Consider the following 21,564-nt stretch of genomic DNA (forward strand, 5'->3'; position numbering starts at 1 on the left):
CATACTGTACATGCATTCACTTATTTATATTAGTGATGAGACGATCTGTTTCTCTCCTGATACGACTCGATACGTGATCTGAGGTTCAGGATCAATACAACCAGGATACGATGTGATCAATGAAAGTTCAGTGACAACAAAGTCTGACTGTGCAGAATTCTGTTTATTTCTGAGACTCAAATCTTTCTAGCGATGCCATTGGCTGCTAGAATGTAAACAACAATTTCAAAATGTCATTACAAAGTGACAATAATATAATTTGGATGGAGAGCTTGTGAAACTGTGATGGTCAAGAGTCTCATTAGTGATTACTACAGCAGAATAACATGGAGCTGATATCACCATTCATGTTCCTGACAGCAGAATAACATGGAGCTGATATCACCATTCATGTTCCTGACAGCAGAATAACATGGAGCTGATATCACCATTCATGTTCCTGACAGCAGAATAACATGGAGCTGATATCACCATTCATGTTCCTGACACAACAGATGGACTGACATGTTTTGTACTGAGATATATTGAATTTCGTCCCATACCTAATTAATATGAATGTTCCAGTAGTGATACTGACAGTGACACATCACTCTCCTCTCCAGAACACGGAGATCCTGCGGACTCTGCAGAAAGCCTCAGGACTTTCTCCTGATGCCGAACCAATCAAACTCCTCTCTGTGCCCAAAGGAACTCTGGGTAACCAAGAGCAAACACATTTCATTTCCAAAATTCCCTTTTTTTATTCCCTTTTGGGAATAAATCACGACCTGAAGCTGATAATTCAATATGTTTAAAATATAGAGGATCCAGTCTGTGAAAGTGTCTCATGTAGTTCCTGCTGTCCTTTAAATCAGTTATTCTCAACCTTTTTCATATCCAGGACCCTAATGTAGTCCACATCAGGGCCACAGACCCCATTTGATGAGATTTTGTCTCTCAAACCCAAATCTGAGGATATTTTTATTGTCAGATATGATTTTGTCCAGAATCCCATGACTGTCTGTATTGTAGGTAGAGAGATAACAGAGAAACTATGATCAGAACATCATTCTTCTACATTCTCTAACTGTTGATGTTGAAGTTTAACACTTCATCAGTTTGCTGGGGACCCCCTGGAACCCCCTCAAGGACCCCTGGTGGTCCCCGGACCCCACGTTGAGAACCGCTGCTTTAAACAGTTCCATCATGTCTCATCGGTCACTTTGGGAGATGATCTAACTTTTTTTCAAATTTTAGAACAAAACTGTTAATATCTTTATATGTTCAGCCTAATTTCAGTCATTTTGAAGTGATGTTTTACTGAGGCGTCTCTTTATTCAGATTCAGTTAGAAATAATTTTGGAGCCAAACTTCTGATTTGTAGTTACAGATTCCTAAATAACAGAATCAGCTGTCTGAGCCACAAAATGTGTTTGAATGTTTCCTGATTTGCCCCGATGAGAATACAGAGGAACAATATTGTAACAGCCTGTAATATGAGAAATGAAGCCGGGCCCAACGCAGTGTGTTGTGTGTGCAGCTCACTCCTTCGTCCAGCGTCTGAAGCTGCAGGACGGGTCCAGCAGCAGGAGGCAGAAGCCGGCGCCGTCCGTCAGCCGGTAAGCCGCCGCCACGCCGCTTCGGGTGAAGTGTGTTAGTCCAATGTCCACTTCAGTCTCTGTTCTGTATGTGTTCTGCACAGTGTAATGCATGCAGCGTTTATAGTTAAAATGGCACATTTTATGGCATTTTTCATTATTATTATGTCATCAAACATTAATATGGGTACTGACTTATTGGATTTGAGGAGTACATACAAAGTAATTGGTTTAAAACAGTATTTCTACCTATTTTCAAATCTCACGCTTTTATTTTGAAGGCTAAACGGCCAAACTGGAAGTCTTCTTTCTGGTAACTGGAGGAAGAGTTCCACATGTAGTTCTCCTCGTTCTCGTATCTCGGTGCGCGCAAACGTGAACTTTTCAACAGCTAGAGTGGATTTCAGCCAAATAATGGTGTAAATGTCTTTTCAAGTCACTTTGGGATCGTTTGGCTTCAGGAGACTTGCATCATGCTGGACGAGCTGCATGGAGACATTTTATGGTTGTTTTCTGTAATTTTTTTCACCGTCAAGTCAAGTCAGGTCCAGCAACAAGTCAGGTCCAGCAACAAGTCAGGCCCAGCAACAAGTCAGGTCCAGCAACAAGTCAGGCCCAGCAACAAGTCAGGTCCAGCAACAAGTCAGGTCCAGCAACAAGTCAGGCCCAGCAACAAGTCAGGCCCAGCAACAAGTCAGGTCCAGCAACAAGTCAGGCCCAGCAACAAGTCAGGTCCAGCAACAAGTCAGGTCCAGCAACAAGTCAGGCCCAGCAACAAGTCAGGTCCAGCAACAAGTCAGGTCCAGCAACAAGTCAGGTCCAGCAACAAGTCAGGTCCAGCAACAAGTCAGGCCCAGCAACAAGTCAGGTCCAGCAGCTTCAGGGCCTGATGTGGACTAACAAACAGCACTGAGTTTCATGGCATGTGGGAGGAGATAATGACTGAAGTTTCATTTTTGGGTGAACTATTCCTTTAAAGTGGATGTTGTGTCTGTCTCACTGTGTTTTGACCGGAGCAGGGTTCAGCAGAGGAAGAGAGGTTCCTCCAGTCCTTCGTCTGTCCGCTCAGCAAACAGCCAGGTAAAGTCTGCTGTGCTCAGAGTGTCTGTCCCGTCGCTCTGTCCTACCGCTCTGTCCTACCGTTCTGTCCTACCGCTCTGTCCCGCCGCTCTGTCCTGCCGCTCTGTCCTACCGTTCTGTCCCGTCGCTCTGTCCCATCGCTCTGTCCTACTGTTCTGTCCCGCCGCTCTGTCCCGCTGCTCTGTCCCGTCGCTCTGTCCTACCGTTCTGTCCTACTGTTCTGTCCCGTCGCTCTGTCCCGCCGCTCTGTCCCGTTGCTCTGTCCCGTTGCTCTGTCCCGCCGCTCTGTCCCGCCGCTCTGTCTACCGTTCTGTCCTGCGGCTCTGTCCCGCTGCTCTGTCCCACCAATCTGTCCCGTCGCTCTGTCCCGCCGCTCTGTCCTGTGGCTCTGTGTGTCCTTTAGTTTCTGAATGTATTTCCTGTAAGCCCGTCTTCCTGTCTGTCCACTTCTGTATCTTCAGGACAGAAAAGAGCAAAACCTCCGAGCCGTCCTCATGATCTGTCTGTTAATTTGCTTCTTAATAAATAAGAATGGACCTGGTGTTAAAAACAGTACAAAAGCACACTCTTGTTTAAATTTGTTTGTAATATGGCTTAAAACAAAGTACAAGATTGGTTACACCAAAAGGCAAAACAAGTAACTTCCAACCAAGCTGGAAGCCACAGCAGCGAGTGGACCTGGGCAGACCCTGGACCTGGGCAGACCCCGGACCTGGGCAGGCCCCGGACCTGGGCAGACCCCGGACATGGGCAGACCCCGGACCTGGGCAGGCCCCGGACCTGGGCAGACCCCGGACATGGGCAGACCCCGGACCTGGGCAGGCCCCGGACCTGGGCAGACCCCGGACCTGGGCAGGCCCCGGACCTGGGCAGACCCCGGACATGGGCAGGCCCCGGACCTGGGCAGACCCCGGACCTGGGCAGACCCCGGACCTGCACCTCGTTCCTACAACAAAACAGTAGTTGTTTAGTGGCACAGTGCTGCAGGTGCAGTGTGATCTGCAGGCTGTCGGCTGCGAGCGGCAACTCGGCATTCAAACTAGAAAACCTGACTGAACGGCTCGCTGCTACTTCACCAAAGAGCGGGTTGAAAGTGTAGTGTCGTTGTTTGTTAAGCTACATGACGATCATTCAATCATTTAATTGAAACTCGAAGTGGGAGGAACCGGCACGCACCACTACAGACTCGGTGTGATTCGAGCTTGAGAATGATTCGTTGGAAATTATTTGTTCGTTCTTTTTTGACAGCGCCGTCCCTCGCTCCTGTCCGTCAACACGGCCGCCGAAGTGTCCGTTCCACTTCTGATCTGAACTCGGCCTCAGAAGGTTTTGTGAATCCGTCCGCAGCTCCCATTCATTTCTAAAGGAAGATTACTGTTGTTGGTCTTCTTCCTTCATTTTGTTCTGCTGATTCTGTTTCTAAATATGAAGCTGGTTCTAGTTCTGTATCTCGGAGCCGCACAACACTCTCTGTGTAAAGCAGTCAGCTCATGTAATTGTCTGCACTGGATTAAACAGGATGAGAAGACATGAGTCTGAAACACAGAAACAAAGGTAAAGGAAGACAGAACAGTCTGACATATCAGAGGATGATGATGATGAAGATAAACAGAAACTAAAGGACAAAACACATCAGGGACAAAATCACAACAATCACAATATGAAAGTCCCAGTCCTTTTCTTTGTGTTTTTTTAAAGTCTTTCTACTGTCATCTTGCAGTTCCTCCCGTCTCCTGACTCCATGTTGTTTTTCCTCAGGTGGCTCCAGGGAGGCGGAGCCTGAAGCGGGGGGAGACGCTGCCCCCCCCAGCCGGGCCGCGGGTCAGAGAGCCGCCGGAGCGCTGCCACAGCCTGGAGCCTGCAGAGCACACACACACTCCCTGCTCCGCCCAACACACACACACACACACACCAGACCAGCCTGAGTCCACACACACTCCCTGCTCCGCTGAGCACAATCTGTCAGAGACGGACAACACACACACTCTGTCTGCGTGTGTTGAGATGGAAGACACACACACTCCGGGTGAGATGGAAGACACACACACTCCGGGTGAGATGGAAGACACACACACTCCGTCAGCGTGTGTTGAGATGGAAGACACACACACTCTGTCTGCGTGTGTTGAGACAAAAGACACACACACTCCGTCAATGTGTGTTGAGACGGAAGACACACACACTCTGGGAGAGACAGAAGACACACACACTCCGTCAGTGTGTGTTGAGACGGAAGACACACACACTCCGGGAGAGACGGAAGACACACACACTCCGTCAGTGTGTGTTGAGACGGAAGACACACACACTCCGTCTGCGTGTGTTGAGACAGAAGACACACACACTCCGGGAGAGACGGAAGACACACACACTCCGTCAGTGTGTGTTGAGACGGAAGACACACACACTCCGTCTGCATGTGTTGAGACAGAAGACACACACACTCCGGGAGAGACGGAAGACACACACACTCCGTCAGTGTGTGTTGAGACAGAAGACACACACACTCCGGGAGAGACGGAAGACACACACACTCCGTCTGCGTGTGTTGAGACGGATGACACACACACTCCGGGAGAGACGGAAGACACACACACTCCGTCAGTGTGTGTTGAGACGGAAGACACACACACTCCGTCTGCGTGTGTTGAGACAGAAGACACACACACTCCGTCTGCGTGTGTTGAGACAGAAGACACACACACTCCGGGAGAGACGGAAGACACACACACTCCGTCAGTGTGTGTTGAGACGGATGACACACACACTCCGGGAGAGACAGAAGACACACACACTCCATCAGTGTGTGTTGAGACAGAAGACACACACACTCCAGGTGAGATGGAAGACACACACACTCCGTCTGTGTGTGTTGAGACGGATGACACACACACTCCGGGAGAGACAGAAGACACACACACTCCATCAGTGTGTGTTGAGACAGAAGACACACACACTCCAGGTGAGATGGAAGACACACACACTCCCAGCTCCGCGGATTTCTCTCACTCTGACACGGATAACATGGACCTGTTAGCCCCGCCCACATTAGCCCCGCCCACATTAGCCCCGCCCTCTGACACGACATCACACACTGACAGCTCAGCTGACTCTCTCTCTCTCATCCTGACCGGTCGCTCCGCTCCGCTCGACCCGAACAGCCCGAGGCTCCGCCCTCTAAATGAAGGGCGCGATGAGTCGTCTGACGCCCCGCCCCCGGACTCACCCACATAACCAGGGCGGAGCCTGGCAGTCAGACAGGCGGGGGGGGGGGGGGGGGGGACTCCTGTCTCACCTCCACCCCTCCATCCAGACCACAGGAGACGCTGAGAGAGACAGACAGCAGCGTCCAACAGCTGTGACTCAACTGAGAGTTTTACTGGGTGGAAAGGTCAGGCAAGGTCAGGTGTGTTAGGGTTAGTTTGAGTTGGTTAGGTAAAGTTAGGTTTAGTTAGGTAAAGTTAGGTTTAGTTAGGTTTAGTTAGGTAAAGTTAGGTTTAGTTAGGTAAAGTTAGGTTTAGTTAGGTAAAGTTAGGTTTAGTTAGGTAAAGTTAGGGTTAAGGTTGGGTTAGTTTGGTCTTCTTGGGTTTCTCGCTCTGTGACTGCAGGAGTTTAAAGGGTTAGAGGAGCTGTGATTCTCTGAAGTTCCTGCTCCGTGTGAAACGTCTCCATCCTGCTGCTGACAGACAGACAGACACAGACAGACACAGACAGAGACACAGACACAACACTCTGTTACAGACAGTCTGAAGCTCCTGCTGTTTTCAGGCGAAGAAAGAACCAGCAGGTAATTTGCTGCAGTTTTTATCTTTACTGACCTAAAACTGCAGGCGGATCTGAGCTGATTAAAGTCACAATGAAATGAGAAATGACTTCAGTTTGTTAGCCAGTTTCCTGTCATACCACATCCTGCAGCTATCTAACAGTAAATGCCAAAAAAAATAGCACAATTTTTACTTTCTTGTATTTTATTTCAGAATCCCATGACTGCTTCCTTTTCTTTTGATACCACATGATGTCAGCAATGATCCCTCTCCATGTTCTGTCCCTCTCCAACGGCAAATTATGGCCGCCAAATTCTCTCAAAATGCCGTTTCATTGTGACTTTAAGAACAGATGTTGGTCGTAATTCTAATTGTAATTTCAGGACTTCGGTAAAGCTCCGGTCCTCACAGCAGCTCCTCCTCTCCTGGTTTTAAAGCACTTTTTCCTTCTAGCCTTCACAAAAAAAAGGGATGCAAACCGTTATTTCAGGTTCCTGTGAATGTGGTTTTAGTTTTAATGTCAGACTGCAGCTGATCTGATTTTATTGTTTTACTTGAATACTAGACATTAGCTTGGATTCAGTGGATTTACAGGTTTATTTTGCTCTTTTCCCTCTTTAAAGTCATACTACTCAACTTACTGTTTTATTATAATAGTTTTATCTTATTTATGACTCATGACCGTTCCTGATGGTAGTATGGTTTGTTAGACAGTGTTTCCTGCAGATAACTAGAGCAGATTAATAAGAGTATTGATTAATCTACTATCTTAATTTAGCCAGCTGTATGAAAATATGAAGCAGCTGCAGTACTGTAATATTCTGACCTATCCACGTTACTGTGCTCACTAACGTCACATTTCACTTTTCGTATGTTAGTGATGGACGATCTGTTTATCTCACAATATGATTCAACACGTGATCTGAGGTTCAGGATCAATTCAACCAGGATACGATGTGATCAATAAAAGTTCAGTGACAACAAAGTCTGACTGTGCAGAATTCTGTTTATTTCTGAGACTCAAATCTTTCTAGCGATGCCATTGGCTGCTAGAATGTAAACAACAATTTCAAAATGTCATTACAAAGTGACAATAATATAATTTGGATGGAGAGCTTGTGAAACTGTGATGGTCAAGAGTCTCATTAGTGATTACTACAGCAGAATAACATGGAGCTGATATCACCATTCATGTTCCTGACAGCAGAATAACATGGAGCTGATATCACCATTCATGTTCCTGACAGCAGAATAACATGGAGCTGATATCACCATTCATGTTCCTGACACAACATACAGATTGACATGTTTTTGTATTGTGATATATTGAATTTCGATCCATCATCCAGTCACTGTCATATATGTAGAACTGTATTTTCCTGTCTGGTTTAAATGGACCTCAGTTCCTTTTGAGTCCCAGTCTGGACTCGGTGACTCCCTCGTGTCCCTGCTGTCACTTTACTGTCAGATCCATTCACCGAGTCTTCAGCAGCGCACGCTCTTTTTATTTCAAGGCGGCTAATTAACGCTACATGGATGTCAAACCCAATCAGAAGTCGAGTCTTACTTATTTTTGTACCACAGTATTTTATTTTCTGATTTGGATGTTAAACATGCTGTTGATGTGCCTTATTTAATTCACACACAGATAACCAATAATAAACCCATGATTAAGAATAATGATATTTTTATCTGTGTTCTTTCAGTGAAGAAGCCTGTATGACAGACTGGAGCAGACATGACTTGGACTCGAGTCACATGACTTGGACTCGAGTCACATGACTTGGACTCGAGTCCCAGTTTTAATAGCTTGAGACTTGACTTGCTGCATGAAGAGAAGACTTGAGACTTGACTTGACTTGGGTTCTGGTGACTTGGGACTTGACTCTGACTTGTACTTTGATGACTTGAAAAGGTTTCTAAAGTCTTGACTTGAGATCTTGTGTTTGTGTAAATGACTTAGATTGAAAGTGATGAGATTTGTTCCAGCGGACGACTGAATTTAAATTCTGTTTTCTGAATTTGTATGGAATGATTGAATTTATTGAAGTTGAAACTGATTATAGAAATCAAACTCATGATGCTCTTACCAAGTTTTTATCCTATTAAAACCATATTGCATTGAAAAGTCCTAGATATTTAGTTTTCTTTAAGATATTAAATTGATACTGGACTCTTGATTTGTTCTGACTTGACTTGCTGTTCTACATTTAGACTTGAGACTTGACATTAATGACTTGGACTTGACTTGGTAATCTACGTTTAGACTTGTGCCTCAAGACTTGAGACTGACTTGGGACTCGAGTGAAGTTGACTTGGTCACACCTCAGATAGTAACTGAACATACTGGTTTTTCAGTTCCTGCCTCTGAAGCAGCATTTAGACATCATGAGACACTGAAACTCTCCACTGAAACCAAGTAAATGTTATTACTACTGTTAGTATTATTAATAATAATAATAATAATATATTGCAGACTTGGAATCTGATCAAAACGTCTCATCAGAATCATTTCACATGAATGGCTTCCCATAGATAACCAGTGTATTTTTGATCAATGCTACAGTAAACATGTAATCAATCAGAGTCAAATCCCATCTTTAATAAAAGGACAATATCAGCATCAGATATCGGTTCAGTATATCATCTTACCTCTCTGAAATAAATTGACTTTTTAAAAAATGAAATTGATTGAATCCTCGATGGTTTAATGTACATCTGAATGTGAGGAGATGTTGATAGATTTGATACATAATAAATCTACTGTAATGTTGGTGAACTTTGACCCTGGAAGCAGTCAGGACGGCCGGTCAGGAAGGACAGGATGCAGGAATTAACATTTTATCAGTTTAAATGTGACATAATGTTTAGAAAATAGCAATTTAACTGGAAACTACAGTGTGGAGTGTCGCGAGGTGAGCAGCTCAAACAAACAAACCACCAGCTGACCACAATGTTGCTGCTAGCTAGTTAGCTGGAAATGCTAACGGCTGCTTCAGTCTGATGAAGTTAGCCAGTTCATCTCCACACAGCTGGTTCTGCTCTGGCTGTGTTGTGCTTCCTGTATTAATGTCACTCATCAGTCAGACTGGTCACGTGTCTTGTAATTAGCGTTACCTGATCTGAATATCTGCAGTAAGAGCTGTTTACCTGGAATGTCAGAAATGACGCTAGCTACAGTTAGCATTAGCTTTAAAGCTAACATCTGGTCCAGTGTACTAACGTTAGTTTATTTTAACAAACCTCCACGGATATGAAATTCAAGCTAGCTCGTGACAACCCTCTAATAATTATTACTGCTGGTAGGAACGCTAACTGTTAAAGTCAAAACATCAATATTTTGCAATTAACGGCCATTAGCTTAACAGCAGGCTGAGAGCTAACTAGCTCATGCTAGCTGTCGGGTTAGCATTAGGTAAATAATAGTTACAGCGTCCTTGTTTTCCTAAAACGAGTTTAGCTGTTTTCTCCTGGTTTAACATCAGGCCGCTTCAACAACTTCACTGTCATCTCTTTTCTCTCCGTTTAAAATAATATTTGGTATAAAACAGATTCCTGGCTTGGCTCTGTCCGCTGCCCCATGTGAGTTTGGACTTGGTTGCATCACAGAAATATTTCTGCTTCGTCCTCAGCTGTTTGCAGCAATGTGGCCCAAAAGAAAAAGACCGTAAAGACTCCAAGAAGTATCTGGAAGATAAAGCTATGGAGTAGAGAGCTGCTTCCAGTAAGTAGACCGCACCCCGACGGACAGATGACTTAGTTTTCAGCAGCTTGCTTTGCCCTGTTTATTCATACGTTTTAATTCTGACTGTCTGATGGGTTTTTATTATATGAGAATGTGTAGAAGTGTTTCTGTCTTATTCTGCTGCTGCTGTCATGAACCTTCCTCTGTCCTCATGCTGCAGCCGATGTTACAGAGTTCATCTCCTTAAACCTTCTCACATCACATCAGTTTGACATTTAGCTCACATGCAGCCGACATCGCTTCAGACCCAGAATATCAGGACCAGCCTTCAGAACCCATTAAAGATAAAGGTTCAAGTTAGAACCGACACCGGTTCCTCATGTGATCCATAGGAGAAGCTTTTTAAGTTCTACAGGAAACCTTTCAAAGAACTGAATAAAATAAGAAGTAGACCTCTGCAGAACCCGGTCCTGTCAGGCGGTCTGACCAAAACTCATCCTCAACCTGAGAGTCACAGCAGGGGCTCGTTCAGCTGCCCCAAAACGAAGCAAACAGGAAGTAACGGATGGAAACGGCAGTGCGTTGAAGCAAGGAGGTGTTATGAGCAAACATGTTGTTCAACCGGAAAACGCCACTTCCGGTTTGCTATGTTTTGGGGCAGTTGAACATGACCCAGATTATCACCCTTTATAATTACAGATGACATCAAAACACACATGGTTGCACAGCCAGTCACTTCCTGCTTTAACAGGTTCAGCTGTGAGCCTGCAGGGTTTAAACTGTTTATCAGAACCAGGTCACATGACTTAAAGAACCTTTTAGTGCGTTCAGTTTCCCAAAAACCTTCAACAGCAAGAAAAGGTTCTTAAACATGAACAGGTTCTCCAGAGCAGAACTGTTTTTTCTGAGTAAAGAACTCTCAGTTCTAACCTGAACCTTAAACCTCCTGGTTCTGCAGCAGGATGTCGGGCCACCGGCTGAGGGAGGTGGAGCAGCAGCGCCCCCTGCTGGCCGGGGCGGAGCCTGAGGCGGCGGTGCGGAGCGGCGGCGAGGCGGAGCGGCTGTGGTTCATCCAGGACGGCTGCGGCATGGTGTGCGCCTTCATCACCTGGTTCCTGGTCCTGTACGCGGACTTCGTGGTGACCTTCGTCATGCTGCTGCCCTCCAGCAGCTTCTGGTTCGCCGTTCTGAACGGAGTCGCCTTCAACAGCCTGGCGGTGCTGGCGCTCGCCTCGCACCTCCGCACCATGCTCACCGACCCGGTGAGAGGGGAACGGCTCGTCTTCTAGTCCATTACAAATAGTTTTAGTCATTTATCAGTAAAAACACCAAACATGTTCTGGGTCCAGATTCTCAGATTTTCTGCTTTTCTGTTTCATCTCTTTATTAAATGAATCCTTTGTGTTTCTGGCTGCTGGTCAGACACTTTGGACTCTGAACTGTGATGGACATTTGTTATGATTTTTGACATTTTATGGACGAAATGATTAATGGAAAAAATAATTGATAATGAAAGTAATGGTTAGTTGCGGCTCTAGTTTATTGATCGAAGGCTCCTGAGCATTTCCTGCTCTTAAAGTTTTGGAGTTGCACAAACGTCTCGCTGCAGACCTGCTGATCACATGTTGTCATATTATCTGTAGTGAAGAATAATTTCAGCTGTAGAGTACGGCTGGGCAATATGGACAAGATTAATTTCACAATAATCCTAAGAAATGACCAAATCAGAGAGGCTGTTGCTTTGTCAGCAAGCACACAAACATTTTCTTCAGCACATGAAGCTAATCTAGTTTCCAGATAAGATTCCGATTTGTTTCAGATCTCAATTTGTGAGAGATTTTAAGTTGTATTTTACTTTTTATTCTATTGAAAAACAATAACCAGTGATATTAAATTAGAGCCCATGTGTTCTGTCCCGTCTGTTGTCTGTCCTGTCTGTTGTCTGTCCCGTCTGTCCCCTCTGTCCCGTCTGTTCCCTGTCCCGTCTGTTCCCTCTGTCCCGTCTGTTGTCTGTCCCGTCTGTCCCCTCTGTCCCGTCTGTTCCCTGTCCCGTCTGTTCCCTCTGTCCCGTCTGTTGTCTGTCCCGTCTGTTCCCTCTGTCCCGTCTGTTATCTGTCCCGTCTGTTCCCTCTGTCCCGTCTGTTCCCTCTGTCCCGTCTGTCCCATCTGTTCCCTGTCCCGTCTGTTCCCTCTGTCCCGTCTGTTCCCTGTCCCGTCTGTTCCCTCTGTCCCGTCTGTTGTCTGTCCCGTCTGTTCCCTCTGTCCCGTCTGTTCCCTCTGTCCCGTCTGTCCCATCTGTCCCATCTGTTGTCTGTCCCGTCTGTTCTCTGTCCTGTCTGTTGTCTGTCCCCTCTGTCCTGTCTGTTGTCTGTCCCGTCTGTCTCTCTCCTCAGGGAGCCGTCCCTAAAGGAAACGCCACCAAGAAACACATGGAGAGTCTGCAGCTGAAGCCGGGAGAGGTCGTCTACAAGTGTCCCAAATGCTGCAGCATCAAACCTGAGAGAGCGCATCACTGCAGGTCAGACAGACAGGCTGCAGGTCAGACAGACAGGCTGCAGGTCAGACAGACAGGCTGCAGGTCAGACAGACAGGCTGCAGGTCAGAGACAGACAGGCTGCAGGTCAGACAGACAGGCTGCAGGTCAGACAGACAGGCTGCAGGTCAGACAGACAGGCTGCAGGTCAGACAGACAGGCTGCAGGTCAGAGACAGACAGGCTGCAGGTCAGACAGACAGGCTGCAGGACAGACAGACAGGCTGCAGGACAGACAGACAGACGGCAGGTCAGACAGACAGGCTGCAGGACAGACAGACAGGCTGCAGGTCAGACAGACAGGCTGCAGGACAGACAGACAGGCTGCAGGTCAGAGACAGACAGGCTGCAGGTCAGACAGACAGGCTGCAGGACAGACAGACAGGCTGCAGGACAGACAGACAGACGGCAGGTCAGACAGACAGGCTGCAGGACAGACAGACAGGCTGCAGGTCAGACAGACAGGCTGCAGGACAGACAGACAGGCTGCAGGACAGACAGACAGACGGCAGGTCAGACAGACAGGCTGAACGACAGACAGACAGGCTGACGTGCGGGACAGACACATGACGTGCGGGACAGACGTGCGGGACAGTCACATGACGTGCGGGACAGTCACATGACGTGCGGGACTGTCACTGCAGCTGAGATCAGCCAACGAAGATTAGCAAAGGAATGATGCAGAAGTTTGTGAATTCATGGCAGGTCAGCAGCAGGTCAGCAGAACAGAACCAGGGCAGAACCAGGACAGAACCAGAACAGAACCAGGACAGAACCAGGGCAGAACCAGAACAGAACCAGGACAGAACCAGAACAGAACCAGGGCAGAACCAGGGCAGAACCAGAACAGAACCAGGACAGAACCAGAACAGAACCAGGACAGAACCAGGGCAGAACCAGAACAGAACCAGGACAGAACCAGAACAGAACCAGGACAGAACCAGGGCAGAACCAGAACAGAACCAGGACAGAACCAGGGCAGAACCAGAACAGAACCAGGACAGAACCAGAACAGACCGGCAGGGAGACAGGTGTTTTAGGTGAAACTAACTGACACAGCGGAGGTCAGTTGGTGCTGCTGCAGCGCCTCCTAACAGGAGATGATGTCAGCAGCGTGTCACTGATGAGGCGTCATGTGACCGCCGGACAGGAAAGATGCCGTCAGTTAGTCCATACAGGAAGTAACGCCGCTGTGTCGCTTTTCTTCTTCTTCTACAGTATCTGTAAGCGCTGCATCCGTAAGATGGACCACCACTGTCCCTGGGTCAACAACTGTGTGGGAGAGAAGAACCAGCGCTTCTTCGTCCTCTTCACCGTCAGTGTTCACACTCCAGCTTCACACTCCAGCTTCACACTCCAGCTTCACACTCCAGTCAGCTTCACACTCCAGCTTCACACTCCAGCTTCACACTCCAGCTTCACACTCCAGTTAGCTTCACACTCCAGCTTCACACTCCAGTCAGCTTCACACTCCAGTCAGCTTCACACTCCAGCTTCACACTCCAGTCAGCTTCACACTCCAGCTTCACACTCCAGTCAGCTTCACACTCCAGCTTCACACTGCAGCTTCACACTCCAGCTTCACACTCCAGCTTCACACTCCAGTCAGCTTCACACTCCAGCTTCACACTGCAGCTTCACACTCCAGCTTCACACTCCAGCTTCACACTCCAGTCAGCTTCACACTCCAGCTTCACACTCCAGCTTCACACTCCAGCTTCACACTCCAGCTTCACACTCCAGTCAGCTTCACACTCCAGCTTCACACTCCAGCTTCACACTCCAGTCAGCTTCACACTCCAGCTTCACACTCCAGTCAGCTTCACACTCCAGCTTCACACTCCAGCTTCACACTCCAGCTTCACACTCCAGCTTCACACTCCAGCTTCACACTCCAGCTTCACACTGCAGCTTCACACTGCAGCTTCACACTCCAGCTTCACACTCCAGCTTCACTCTTCAGTCAGCTTCACACTCCAGTTAGCTTCACACTCCAGCTTCACACTCCAGTCAGCTTCACACTCCAGCTTCACACTCCAGCTTCACACTCCAGTCAGCTTCACACTCCAGCTTCACACTCCAGCTTCACACTCCAGTCAGCTTCAGACTCCAGCTTCACACTCCAGCTTCACACTCCAGCTTCACACTCCAGTCAGCTTCACACTCCAGCTTCACACTCCAGCTTCACACTCCAGCTTCACACTCCAGTCAGCTTCACACTCCAGCTTCACACTCCAGCTTCACACTCCAGTCAGCTTCACACTCCAGCTTCACACTCCAGCTTCACACTCCAGTCAGCTTCACACTCCAGCTTCACACTCCAGTCAGCTTCACACTCCAGCTTCACACTCCAGCTTCACACTCCAGTCAGCTTCACACTCCAGCTTCACACTCCAGCTTCACACTCCAGTCAGCTTCACACTCCAGCTTCACACTCCAGTCAGCTTCACACTCCAGCTTCACACTCCAGCTTCACACTCCAGTCAGCTTCACACTCCAGCTTCACTCTCCAGCTTCACACTCCAGCTTCACACTCCAGTCAGCTTCACACTCCAGCTTCACACTCCAGTCAGTTTCACACTCCAGTCAGTTTCACACTCCAGTCAGCTTCACACTCCAGTCAGCTTCACACTCCAGTCAGTTTCACACTCCAGTCAGCTTCACACTCCAGTCAGCTTCACACTCCAGCTTCACACTTCAGTCAGCTTCACACTCCAGTCAGTTTCACACTCCAGTCAGCTTCACACTCCAGTCAGCTTCACACTCCAGTCAGTTTCACACTCCAGTCAGCTTCACACTCCAGTCAGCTTCACACTCCAGCTTCACTCTCCAGCTTCACACTCCAGCTTCACACTCCAGTCAGCTTCACACTCCAGCTTCACACTCCAGCTTCACACTCCAGCTTCACACTCCAGTCAGCTTCACACTCCAGCTTCACACTCCAGTTTCACACTCCAGTCAGCTTCACACTCCAGTCAGCTTCACACTCCAGTCAGCTTCACACTCCAGCTTCACACTCCAGCTTCACACTCCAGTCAGCTTCACACTCCAGCTTCACACTCCAGCTTCACACTCCAGTCAGTTTCACACTCCAGTCAGCTTCACACTCCAGTCAGCTTCACACTCCAGCTTCACTCTCCAGCTTCACACTCCAGCTTCACACTCCAGCTTCACACTCCAGCTTCACACTCCAGTCAGCTTCACACTCCAGTCAGCTTCACACTCCAGCTTCACACTCCAGTCAGCTTCACACTCCAGCTTCACACTCCAGTCAGCTTCACACTCCAGTCAGCTTCAGTCCTGAAGCAGCTAGGCTTGGGCCGATATTCCATATTATCAAATATCACAATATTTAGTGAATATTGCGATATTTCCCGCAGTATAGAATAAAAAAAATGTCCCCCGCCCCTCCCGACCATGGCACCATGTGTTGCTTAGATCACAATACAAGCTTTTAAACTTAATAAAGCTATAATCTACTAGTGGTAGGAGAGTAAAAAACAAAAATAATCATAGTTGAATTTGTGTTTTTAATTTTTTTAAAATAAAAGTTTTCCTTTTTCCACAGTCAGCCTGTTTTACTGTAAACAGCAGAATGCGCAAATTACACCAAATGGCCGTTGTTTCCTCCAATGCTTGAATAGTAAGAATGTAATTTTGAAAAAAATAAAATACCCCCGACCAAAAAAAACCCTGGGAAACAAAAAGACCAAAACCTATAATATCGTATATCGCGATATTTTGGCGGGACAGTATCGCAATATTACAGTTTGGATATCAGCCAAACCTACAAGCAACAAGCAATGTTGTCTCCAACAGTGACATCAAGGGAGGGACTGGGGATCAGCTCCTGCCCTCCGTCCATATATTGACAACGGGTCAACAGGGGGGTGACGGGGTGGCAGGACGACTGGTAACAGTTTGTCACAACATCCCGAAAGAGTATCAACAGTAACGCTCCGTACACAAAGATTCATATTTCCATTTCCAGCTGTTGCTGTTGTCAGATTCAGCTTCAGCCCCTCCATCACAACATGACTAGGAACCAGCAGGAAGGTCAGGGGTCAGAGGTCACGGTGAGCCCGACTGACCCTGCAGGACAGAGGAGTGAAGGGGTCAGAGGTCACGGTGAGCCCGACTGACCTGCAGGACAGAGGAGTGAAGGGGTCAGAGGTCACGGTGAGCCCGACTGACCCTGCAGGACAGAGGAGTGAAGGGGTCAGAGGTCACGGTGAGCCCGACTGACCCTGCAGGACAGAGGAGTGAAGGGGTCAGAGGTCACGGTGAGCCCGACTGACCTGCAGGACAGAGGAGTGAACAGAATCAGAACAGACTCCGTACAGGAAGCTGGAAGATTTCAAATGATTGTGATGATTAACATGTTCTGTTTTGTTTTTTTAATATTTGATCTCTCCTGCTAATCCAAAGCCTGGAGGCTGAACAGTCTCCGCCGGCTGATTCAGGAAGCCACCGGTGATGTGTGTGTGTGTGTGTGTGGAGTCTAGACTGTGACTGTAGCATTGTGGGTAGTTTTAGCAGGTAGGAATGTAGAAAGCAGGGCTGAGAGGGCGGAGCGCACGGCGTCAAGTGGTTTCTGCTGCTCTGAGGTCAGCTCATGGTGTTTGCGGCTCCTCGCTCCTCAGAACATGAAACACCAGTCAGTTCCAAGGCTGTGATTGGTTAATGGGTACTATTTTGGCTGGTTACTAGGGAAGTAGTGCAGTGGGATTCTGCTCTGACGCCGCTCAGCTGCCACATCAAACCGTCCCTCTGCAGAGAGAACGCCACAGAAACCATCAGTTTACTTTAAAGAGAAACTGAACCAAAAACCCAAATCTGTGGTGAAGTCTGACCTCTACTGGTGAAAAGTAGGGGACTCCACCATTAGAGGTCAGGCTTCACCACAGATTTGGGTGGAGTTTAGTTACTCTTTAAGTGTGAACATTTTGACAGATGAATCAGTCAATTAATCAATATTGGAAGAAGTTGATGATTCGTTGATATCCTGTATTCACCAGCCGACTTTCATTTGGCTTTTCTATGTTCCGGTGTTAAGAAAAGCACATTGTGGGATATCATGACACACAGGTCTGCTGTTGAAACTGATGATAACAAGCAAATTTGATCTAAAAACAAAATGAATGTGTCTGTCCAGATGTACATCGCTCTGATCTCCAGCCACGCTCTGGCTCTGTCTGGGTACCAGTTCATCACCTGCGTCCGACTGCAGTGGAGCAGTGAGTTTACACTTCTTATGTTTTATCGCTGCATTAAAGTTACCGTCATAAACGAAAACTAAGATCAAAACTAGGTGTTAAAACTGAAATAAACTGAATGAAGCTTTGTGGAGACTCGAGCTGAGCTGAGCTGAGCCTCCTGTCTGCTGGGACTCGTCTTGTGTTTCTTCAGAGTGCAGCGACTTCTCTCCTCCGGTGACGGTGATGCTGATGATCTTCCTCTGCCTGGAGGCGCTCCTCTTCCTCACCTTCACCGCCGTCATGTTCGGCACGCAGCTGCACTCCATCTGCAACGACGAGACGGTGAGGAGAGGAACACGCGTGTTCTGTATTATCACGTTTGTTATATTATAACAGATATATCACACCGCAAGTCACACCGCGCTCCTAGACCAAACACCCACAGATTAATGCTGCGTTCAAGTCATGTGGGAAAGACGGTAGATACAAGCTAGAAAATACTGTTCAGCCAGCCTTCAGACGGTAAATACTACAGAAAATATGGTAAATACTACAGAAAATATGGTAAATACTGCAGAAAATATGGTAAATACTACAGAAAATACTGTCTCAGCTTTCAGACGGTAAGTTCAGATGGTTTGCTGACTGACTGTTTCTCCCGTCCGTCTGTCAGGAGATCGAGCGTCTGAAGAACGAGAAGCCGACCTGGGAGCGTCAGACCCGGTGGGCGGGGCTCCGGTCGGTGTTTGGCGGCCAGCCATCTCTGCTCTGGATCAACCCCTTCGCTGGACTCAGACTGCCGACCTTCCTGCCCAAACGCACCCGGAGGGGCGGGGCGGAGTTCTCCGTCTGAGGAACTGTCACTCAAACCCCCGGTGAGATTTCTCCTGCCGCCGTCGAACCGAACCGGAGCGGGAGCGTGCGGCGCCGCTGACGGAGGAACCGGCTGGGTGGGCGGAGCTTAATCAAAATGTGAAACCTTCCACCCTGTTGAGCGATGTCGTCCTGCCCGGACTCTCCCTGTGGCAGCAGGACGGCCTGGTGTTCAGAGAGACCGTCCAACCAGACGAACCGGGTTAAAACCTGCTGAAGGATCCAGACCTTGACCTCTGACCCCTGATCCCTGACCCCTGACCCCTGACCTCGCTGTGGAGGAGAAAGAGAAAAGACAACTTCCCCACTGGGAGCGATGAAGTATCTCCTCGCCCCTCAGAGTGCTGGACGCTGCTGGATGTGACTCCCAAACAAAACTTATATTTTGATTCTGTCGTCTGTTCGATCCTGGGAAGAAAGAAAGAAACTGTTTCAGAGGAACGTTTTATTGATTTGCCGGTTTCTTCTTCTTCTCTCAGCTGTTTCATATCTTACTGTCAAGACGTTTTCCACTGACCTCAGTCTGTCTGTCTGCAGTGTGTTCACAGTAGAAAGTCTGAGCGCTGTCAGCTGATCTGTTTTCAGTTTTAGAGCTGAAATGTCTCAGCTGTCAAACGCCCCTCCACTTTCTGCCTTAAAGGATCAGTTCAGTGATTTAGTTCCTCTATATAACTCCTCTCTTCCTCCTGTAGCTGTTGGACCCACAGACAGTATTGTCTGTAGTTGTTGGACCCACAGACAGTATTGTCTGTAGTTGTTGGACCCACAGACAGTACTGTCTGTAGTTGTTGGACCCACAGACAGTATTGTCTCCAGTCAGCTGTCAGTTGAAGCTCCGCTGCCTCTTGCTGCAACAATGAGGCCAAACTGTTTGTCAGAATATCTCCAGAGAAGCCGACCGACATATTTCTCTCGGCGGCCCGGAAAGCGGCGGCACCGACCGTTTCCACTCGGCGGATCGTCTTCTACCGAACTCTACCGTTTACGATCTGACCCGACCGTCCGGAACCAGATCACTCCGCCAGGAACCGCCTTTCACCTCACAGCGCTCTGTGCTGCGCAGAGAAAAATAGTTCTGTGATTTCCTGATTAATGAACAGACAGCTGATCTGGAGACAGTACTGTCTGTGGGTCCAAGGACTACAGACAATACTGTCTGTGGGTCCAAGGACTACAGACAATACTGTCTGTGGGTCCAAGGACTACAGACAGTACTGTCTGTGGGTCCAAGGACTACAGACAGTACTGTCTGTGGGTCCAAGGACTACAGACAATACTGTCTGTGGGTCCAAGGACTACAGGACTACAGGATGAAGAGAGGAATTATGTAGAGGAACTAAATCAATCAACTGATCCTTCAAGGTTTTCAAACTGATGCAAGGAAACTCGAGCTCTAATCATATTTACCTCCTTCAGTTGCCAGCTGGCCTTCTCTTACACACAAATCCATTTGCCTTTATATTGTTGCTGACTCCTACAGCTGGTTGGCTCATTATCACTGACTGAAAGAAGGTAAATTAGCTGTTTAGATCATAATGAATAATATGAAGGCTGCTGTTTAGAGTTGTTTCCAAAACGCTGCCAGTGAGCCAGCTGAAAGCAGGGATGCTGTGCGTCTGGACAGTTTGGAAAAGTCTGGAAAATTACTGTTTGGATAATTTCCAGGTCTTGAAATGTTTGGAAGGGAATGGAAGAATCTTGTTTGGTCCCAGGATTTTGTGCAGCGGTCGACTCATGCCGTCACCGTCATCGTACCTCATGTTGAACACCAACCAAAATCTTCATGCTGCACTGAAATGAAGTTCTGGAAAAAGGAAAGTGAACGTTGGAGTGCAGACTGTGTGGGAGTGAGACGGAGCCTCGTGTTTCAGATTGCGTTCAGCATCAAACCTCAGTTACCTCCTGTCCGTTCCTCTGAAGGCTTTTGATGTTTTTACCTCAGCGCCGCCGCTCCGGCCGGCCGGACGCCGTTCGCTGTCCTGAACCGAGACGAGCGGAGCGGCGGTCTGCATGTTTCTCTCTCAGTATTTCATGCTGCTCTCCTCCGGCTCAGAGGAGTTTCCTCACTGATTGTACACTGAATTATCCTCAACAAACTCGAATGAATAATCTGTCCTCATGTATTTATCACTCCGAATGAAATCGGAGCGTCTGCAGGTCCTGTAAACGTCTTAAAATGTCTTGTATCTAAACTCAAGGCCCTAAACGGTCTTGAAATAAAGAATTCTTACATTTAGAAGTCTAAATGTCTTACATTTAGTTTTACAACTTTTTAAAATGTTATGCTTTCTCTGTGTTTCTGTCTTTCCAGTGAAGAATCACTCCAGTCCTGCAGACCTTTTATTCTGATTTTCATTTCCATGTTGTTATTTGACCACAAATGAAGTTCCCCCACTAGAAAAATAAAGTTATTTGAATTGAATTTGTATTTGCTTGTTACTGAAATCATCACATTTCAGTTTTACAATGCAAGATTGTAATGTATTGTTGAGAATGACTATCAACAGAACTGTAATCTGAGAGTATATGGTGTGAAATGAAAAAAAAAATGTTAGATTTAATTCAGTCTTGATTACTGAAATCCTATCAGAAAAGTTAAGTGTAGAATAATCGGTTTATTGTTTTTGTCATTTATCAGGTAAAAATATCAAACATTTGCTGGTTCCAGCTTCACAAATGTTAAGATTTGCTGCTTTTCTCTGTTTCATCTCTTTATTAAATGAATCTTTGTGTTTCTGTCTGCTGCTCAGACTGAGGAAGAAACCTGAAGAATCACTTTGGACTCTGAACTGAGACATCTGTCATTATTTTTGACATTTTAGAGACTAAATGATTAAATGGGAACCAGTTTGGCT

The 21,564-nt window shown here is 47.3% G+C and overlaps 2 protein-coding genes and 1 long non-coding RNA gene across 6 annotated transcripts in view; all 3 read left to right on the top strand.

Annotated features, from left to right (window-relative positions):
* Positions 1–8,101, top strand: part of ankrd27 (ankyrin repeat domain 27 (VPS9 domain)) — a 38,253-nt gene extending 30,152 nt beyond the window's left edge. The window contains exons 25-29 of one of the 3 annotated variants that reach the window (XM_078282860.1): positions 603–696; positions 1,520–1,598; positions 2,597–2,657; positions 4,416–5,301; positions 5,620–8,101. In XM_078282860.1, coding sequence (XP_078138986.1) covers positions 603–696; positions 1,520–1,598; positions 2,597–2,657; positions 4,416–5,301; positions 5,620–5,891 — 1,392 coding nt within the window. In that variant the 3' untranslated portion in view covers positions 5,892–8,101. Of the gene's footprint in view, positions 1–602; positions 697–1,519; positions 1,599–2,596; positions 2,658–4,415 lie in introns of all 3 variants that reach the window. The other 2 variants (XM_078282861.1, XM_078282859.1) reach the window with 2 other exon arrangements.
* Positions 8,102–9,238: 1,137 nt separating this feature from the next.
* Positions 9,239–19,386, top strand: LOC139923580 (palmitoyltransferase ZDHHC7-like). Of its 2 annotated transcripts, XM_078283305.1 has the most exons (8): positions 9,239–9,336; positions 10,054–10,145; positions 11,065–11,368; positions 12,500–12,624; positions 13,857–13,953; positions 17,794–17,875; positions 18,048–18,178; positions 18,510–19,386. In XM_078283305.1, exons 3-8 carry the CDS (start codon positions 11,069–11,071, stop codon positions 18,687–18,689), a joined length of 915 nt encoding a protein of 304 aa, XP_078139431.1. In that variant the 5' UTR covers positions 9,239–9,336; positions 10,054–10,145; positions 11,065–11,068; the 3' UTR covers positions 18,690–19,386. The 2 variants fall into 2 exon arrangements, with proteins under 2 accessions (XP_078139431.1, XP_071770488.1); XM_071914387.2 differs by lacking the exon at positions 9,239–9,336 and having other exon boundaries at positions 10,027–10,145.
* Positions 19,387–19,474: 88 nt separating this feature from the next.
* On the top strand, positions 19,475–21,131 carry LOC144538587 (uncharacterized). The gene is made up of 2 exons (XR_013504373.1): positions 19,475–19,836; positions 20,003–21,131. It is a non-coding gene; the product is annotated as an uncharacterized LOC144538587 (long non-coding RNA).
* Positions 21,132–21,564: the final 433 nt, after the last annotated feature.

Source organism: Centroberyx gerrardi, chromosome 4 (assembly GCF_048128805.1).
Source record: "Centroberyx gerrardi isolate f3 chromosome 4, fCenGer3.hap1.cur.20231027, whole genome shotgun sequence".
Taxonomy (NCBI): Eukaryota; Metazoa; Chordata; class Actinopteri; order Beryciformes; family Berycidae; genus Centroberyx; species Centroberyx gerrardi.